Raw genomic sequence first — 6,228 nt, 5'->3', positions numbered from 1 at the left:
TCTCCAAGGTACCAACAGTCCGGCGACAGTGTTTGACATGTGCACCCTATAAAATCTGTAATTGAATTAATTTTATCCTAGTAATATGCGCAGCTGTTACCGCCCGTACCATATCACAATATAACAGGAATGAATATCAGAACAACGAGCTCTAATAATCAAGTCATGTAACGCTTCGGATTATACGTCCTGCCTTGCTTGCCGTAGGAAACGCGGAAAACAAAAACAACTGAGGGCATGGTGTAGTCAGTTAGCCTGCTAGCCATTTTAGGCTATTTACTATCGTAAAAAATGTTTAGCAAAAAGTGATATTTTTTGTGTTGATACGGGAGAATGTGGCGGGGATGTGGCTGAATAATGGGAAACGTCTTTGGGAGAAAGAGTCGACCTTCTCGTGTAACGGAGCAGGACAAAGCCATTTTGGTGAGCTGATAGCGGTTATAGCATCCCCGATATCGGGCTAGTGTTAGCGGTTGCACGGTCTTGTGCTGTGGTCACACGGAGAGATGAATTAATATCACCCGATGTGCTTACTGTTGGGTTTCTCTGCGACTCGTAGCTCGTGAGAACTGTATTCCCCTCCTCCGTTTAGCACATAATAGTCGTATTGGTTTCATAAAATATCTACTGAATGAGTAAATTTCTTTATAATATGCGACATCAGTTTCTGGATATCTTCGTTGTGTTTTTGTGTCTATTTCTTCGTTACTTTTTTAGTAGATAAAAAAAAAAAATATGAGTAAAATAATTAAATGTCCCTTGCACCTTATTGGGTACTCCTGTTTAACTGCTGCTTAATGCAAATATCTAATATCTAATCAGCCAATTACATGGTAGCAAAGGATGTAAAAGATGAAGCTGTCAGGCAGGAGGCGAAGAGGAAGACCACAATTATGGATACATGGAAGGAGAGCGGAAGAGGATGCAAGAGATCGTCTTCTGTGGAGGCAGATGATCTGCTGTTACATTCCTAAAGTGAGCTGCTGAAAAAAGGAAATCTCTCAAAATGACCTGATGATGACAGAGTTCATAAGCAAATGAACAGACTCCTTTGAGCTGATGAGAAGATAACAGTAACTACTACTCATTACCACCAAGGTATGCAGAAAAACATCTCTTCTGCAAGTTTCGAACAACATCGCAAACCTTGAAGCAGGTGAGGTACAGCAGCTAAGAACAGGAAAATGAGGTTACAGTTCACATGAGCTGACCAAAATTGCACCATAGACATTGAGATAGTAGGGTCAGAATTTGTAAATGACATGAAAGCATTGATCTACCCTGCCCAACTTGTACCAAATGGGCACCATATAAATGCTGCATCCTCCCTGAGTATTGTAGCTGACTATGTCCATGACTCTAAGCACAGTCTATCCTTGTTCTCATGGCTAGTTCCAGCAGAATAATGTGCCATGTCAATAGTTCAAATCAACTCAAACTGTTTGTTTGATCATGGCAATGAAGCCACTGTACTCAAATGGCCTTCACAGTCACCAGTGTGATCTGGCGTAACGGGTGGTGCAGATCTGCTGCAACTGTATGATGCTGTCATGTCAGTATGAACCAACATATTTATCTAACTCATTACTAGCAAGGTGTACCCAATAAAATGGCAAGGAATGTGTATATTATATTGTTGTTGTTGTTTTAATTTTCTCTTTGGGGATTTTGTCCAGCAACTGAAGCAGCAGAGAGACAAGCTAAAGCAGTACCAAAAGAGAATCACCTTACAGCTAGAGAAAGAGCGACGTCTAGCAAAGCAGTTGCTACAAGATGGCAAGAAGGAGTAAGCACAAGTTGGATCTTACACAATATCTACCAGCATGTAGTTACACTACTGTGAATACTGGCAACAATGTAAACAAATGTATGGTTTACTTAAATATGGATAATGCTACTTAAAATTTCGCAAGTTAATGACTCCTGCACAGAGTCCGTTTTCTCTTTTGTAATTCAATTTACTTTATTCGGCATGCAGCGGTACACACTGTATTCGCACGGTTAAAAAAAGATATTCTTTGTTATATGATGCTATGCATTTTCATTTGTTATTGCAGAAAAGCGCTGTTGCTTCTTAAGAAAAAACGGTATCAGGATCAGTTACTAGAAAAGACCGAAAATCAGATTTCAAACCTCGAGCGCATGGTAAGTTTCATAACATCAGTCCACCAGGCTTTGATATTCAGTGCCAAGGGAGAGTGGACCAGTTCAATTCTGCAGTATTTAACAGTTTCCAAAATAACTGTTTCCATAATATGTTTGCTTAAATGGAAATTGGTCTAAAGTTGAGGAGTCCATTGTGGCCTTAAATTCATTTGAAGAGTTATTTGTGATACAATATTGTTTTGTGCTAACTTGTGATTTGTAACTATAGTTCATGCTAATCCAAACCAAAAAACAATGTAACGTAAAGTGTTTGTTTGAACTCAGTCTCTCTTTAATCACTATTTTATGAGAAAATAAAAGGGACAAATACTATTTGATTTGTTGTTTTGTTTATTTATATTTCATGTAACTATTTTTACAATGCAATTGTTTGTCAACAGGTTCAAGACATTGAGTTCATGCAAATTGAAATGAAAGTCATTGAGGGACTTAAAGTTGGCAATGACTGTCTGAAGAGCATGCATGAGGTAGTGCTTCTCATTGTTTTTCCTGTACTATGCATTTTCAAAATATTTTAATACCACCTTAAGATTTATAAACATGACTGTATAATGTAACATTATGACAGATCATGTCAATAGAAGATGTGGAGAGAATCCTGGATGAGACACAGGAATCGATTGAATATCAAAGGGTAAAATGCCTTACTGATGTTTATCAAATATACCTGCACAGAACTATTATTAATACCGGTACTGCATGTATGCCAAAAATCAGCTGAGGTTTGATTAAACTACATGTCCAATAGTAATTATTTCCTTCATATTATAGTGTATATTCTGGGATGATACATATCACTTTAAGAGAATTTTTAAATCAACTATTTAGTTTGTTTGTTTGTTTTTAATTTATTGCTTTATTTATGCACCTGTAGCAAATAGATGAAATGTTGGCTGGAGTCCTGACACAAGAGGATGAGGATGCTGTCTTAGCAGAGCTGGAAGCTATCACTCAGGTGGGTGTTACGCTGCATTTTAAACCTTTGTTATTACTAAAAATATTTCCAAAGCATGCATACTCTTTTGCTGTTATCGCCCCACTTCATCTAATAGTTACGCTCACCGAGGCTCCGAGCATGACCGCAGCATTCAACTGCTGGCCACTGAGTGCTTCCACTTGAGCAATTATGTGGTTAAAGCTGTGATTCACGGTTGAGTCATGCGGGGATATCACACCTAAACTGAACGTTGCCATTTAACCTTAAATCTATAGAAATCTGGTTTTTGAAGAGAAGAAAACTGTGTTGCAAAGTTAGAAGAATTTTTAAGCTAATTACAATATAAATGTAGCATAATAACACAGTGAATATGAAACAACTGTGGGTATGAATTTGGTTAATTCATTGTGATTAAAACCTCAGAAAATTATTCTTTTATGATGTAATTATTATCCTAAATGACACATTCACATGTCTGTCAAACTACATGCTGTAAATTACTGTGTTTCACATTTGAACAAAGACTGGTTTTAAGAATCAGTTCGACACAATTACGCAAATGAAATTGTAGCGCAGTGGATATTATTGTATTTGAAGCCGAATTAAATGTGTTTCATCTTAAAGACACTGCAAATTTTTAAATGCATACAAAAATATCCTCCCACACCGCTAGACCTCACTATTGTACAATGAAATCAGTTACACAAACCCAAATACTGCATGAATTACACCAGTGCAAAGAGCACTCAAAGTAATTTCTCTGTGGATTATCTTTACAAACAGGAAACAAACAAAAAACAACTCCTGAATAGAAAGCACATTATAAAGATTAACAAGTTGTTTTAAGATGAAAAAAGAAAAATTACCTGAAGCAACAAGAAGCAAAAATCGATCTTACAAAAAAAAGAGGAATATTATTTTATTTTAAAGGAGCTATAGTGTTTTCTAAACTGTGAAGTACGATGTAAATGCCAAAAAAAAAACTAAAGCGGTAATGCATAGAAACAACTTGAGACCTCCCAGAAAATGTCTGTAAGAGGGGCAATTAAAATATATCTGAAAATGAATAGACTCATCTGGACGCTCTTATAAATTAAAACTGCAACCAATTAACCATCTATACATCAAACAGCTGTTAGTTCAGTCTGGATACTTTATAACAACACATCTATATTTTAAATTAGAATCAAGAAACCCAAGGTAACGTGAACTGATCTCAGCCTAATCCATAAGAGCTACTTATAAAATAGCAGATTTTGACATATCAGAATAGATTAGCTATCAAGAAGGAAGAAACCAACATAATTTATTGAGAAAAGACAACATGTTTTTGCAGTTTTGCCTCTGAACACCACCACAGTGGATTTTTAAAAAATCTGTTTTATTTAGCTTTTCATTAAAAGGTTTTATATGAGCCCCAAAGAAATATCAGTGAAACTGAGAAAGGCCATCAGGCTAAAAAAAACACAATAATTCTATCAGAGACATAGGAAAAAACTGTAGGAGTGGCCAAATCAGCAATCTGGTGCATTCTTACAATCTTTGCCAGGAACCATCTAAAAGAGCATCCATAGTCTGGAAAAAAAAAAAAAAAAAAAAAAAAATATATATATATATATATATATATATATATATATATGGACAGATAAAACCAAAATTACCTTATGCAAGAATGATGGAAAGAGAAAAGTATGTAGATGGAAACGAACAGCCATGAAACATATCACATGTCAAACATGGTGGAGACAATGTTATGACATGGGCATGTAGGGGTGTCAGTGGATCTGGGCCACTAGTGTTTATTGATGATGTGCCTGCTGATAGAAGTAGTAGGAATATTTCTGAAGTGTACAGCACTGCACTCTCTGCTCAAATGCAGGCATATACTGCAAAACTGACTCCAGCACATAGATAATGACTCGAGCATATATGTCCAAGCATACTACAAAAGCAGCACAAGAGTTTCTCAAAGCATAGAAATGAGATATCCTTCAATGGCCAAACGTGTGACCTGATCTCACCACAGCATAGCTTTACAGTTATTAAATGCAAACCTGGATGCAGAACATGCCACAGCAGAGGATCTAAAGGAAAGAAACAAAGCATTTTGTTGATGTCCATGGGTTCTAGACTTCAGGCAGTCATTTGCTGCAATGGCTTTTTAGAAAAGTATTAGAAACAATCCTCATATTTAAAATTATGTAGGTTTATGTGACTAATTTTGAGCCTAGGAAAATGGAGGTTTGTGCATAAAAATGGATGTAATTCCTAGTTAATGGCATATTGTTTGCTAAAGCTACTTGAATTAAAGCTGAAAGACTGTACTTCAATCACAAATTGATTTCTAAAAAAATCTAAAATCCCTCGTTCTGGTGTGCAGAGCCAAAATGTCAAAAAGTGTGTCTTTGTCCAATATATTATGCACCTAACCTAAACTAAAATTAAAATAAAATCCTTGTGCAACTTTTTGTAGTACTGCTTTGATAATGAGTCCACAAATTTTTGAGCTTTTCAGGAACTAAATATGTCAGCTGGCTTTCGCAATCTCTCTTTCTGCAACAGGGAGAAGACGTAGCACTTCCAGAGGTCCCCAGTGAACCAATACCAGAGGTCTCAGAAGCAGCTAAAGCAGAGCCAGGTACATCTAATCTTTCACTCAACAAATCATTCCTTAACAACCATAAATTAGTGTTTGATGCCACACTATTTTATTTTGATTTTGTGTTTTCTAGAGAGGCGAGAAGCAAAGAACAAGCCAGACAGAGAGCTGTTGGCAGCCTAGTAGACTGAATGTGTGGTCTGTATCCAGTGTTAAGCTGCATAAAGAGGTGGATTTCTTTTTTTCTGGGATTTGGTATGTGAACACGGGACCTGCACACATCAGTGCATCTTCACACAATTTACAGGATCAGCACTGTCTGTACTTGGTTCACCGCTCCACTTAAGTCATGCATAAAGTGAAATATTCTATTTCTCTGTGTCTGATTTGGTTAAGAAGAGCAGTGTTGCATTGTAGCTGTTATTGTAGAATAACAGGAATTTTTAGATGTCTTACACATTATTTACAGCTGTCTTACATATTAAATTGAGCTGTGGGAACAAAACGCTGTCCTGTCTTTATTTGT

At 36.5% G+C, this 6,228-nt stretch overlaps 1 protein-coding gene across 1 annotated transcript; it reads left to right on the top strand.

The window, feature by feature from the left end:
* The first annotated feature begins 91 nt into the window (after positions 1-91).
* LOC100701199 (charged multivesicular body protein 6) lies at positions 92-6,202 on the top strand. The gene is made up of 8 exons (XM_003450048.5): positions 92-423; positions 1,677-1,786; positions 2,058-2,145; positions 2,547-2,633; positions 2,735-2,800; positions 3,041-3,121; positions 5,666-5,741; positions 5,836-6,202. Exons 1-8 carry the CDS (start codon positions 358-360, stop codon positions 5,883-5,885), a joined length of 624 nt encoding a protein of 207 aa, XP_003450096.1. The 5' UTR covers positions 92-357; the 3' UTR covers positions 5,886-6,202.
* Positions 6,203-6,228: the final 26 nt, after the last annotated feature.

This window comes from Oreochromis niloticus, linkage group LG4, assembly GCF_001858045.2.
Source record: "Oreochromis niloticus isolate F11D_XX linkage group LG4, O_niloticus_UMD_NMBU, whole genome shotgun sequence".
NCBI lineage: Eukaryota > Metazoa > Chordata > Actinopteri > Cichliformes > Cichlidae > Oreochromis > Oreochromis niloticus.
This window is presented reverse-complemented; position numbering and strand designations above follow the sequence as displayed.

Excerpts from the sequence above, each read along its gene's own strand:
- LOC100701199 (XM_003450048.5), top strand. The coding sequence starts at position 358 with ATGGGAAACGTCTTTGGGAGAAAGAGTCGACCTTCTCGTGTAACGGAG. Across the intron at positions 2,146-2,546 it reads TTTCAAACCTCGAGCGCATG|GTTCAAGACATTGAGTTCAT; the intron begins GTAAGTTTCATA and ends GTTTGTCAACAG. Across the intron at positions 2,634-2,734 it reads GTCTGAAGAGCATGCATGAG|ATCATGTCAATAGAAGATGT; the intron begins GTAGTGCTTCTC and ends ACATTATGACAG.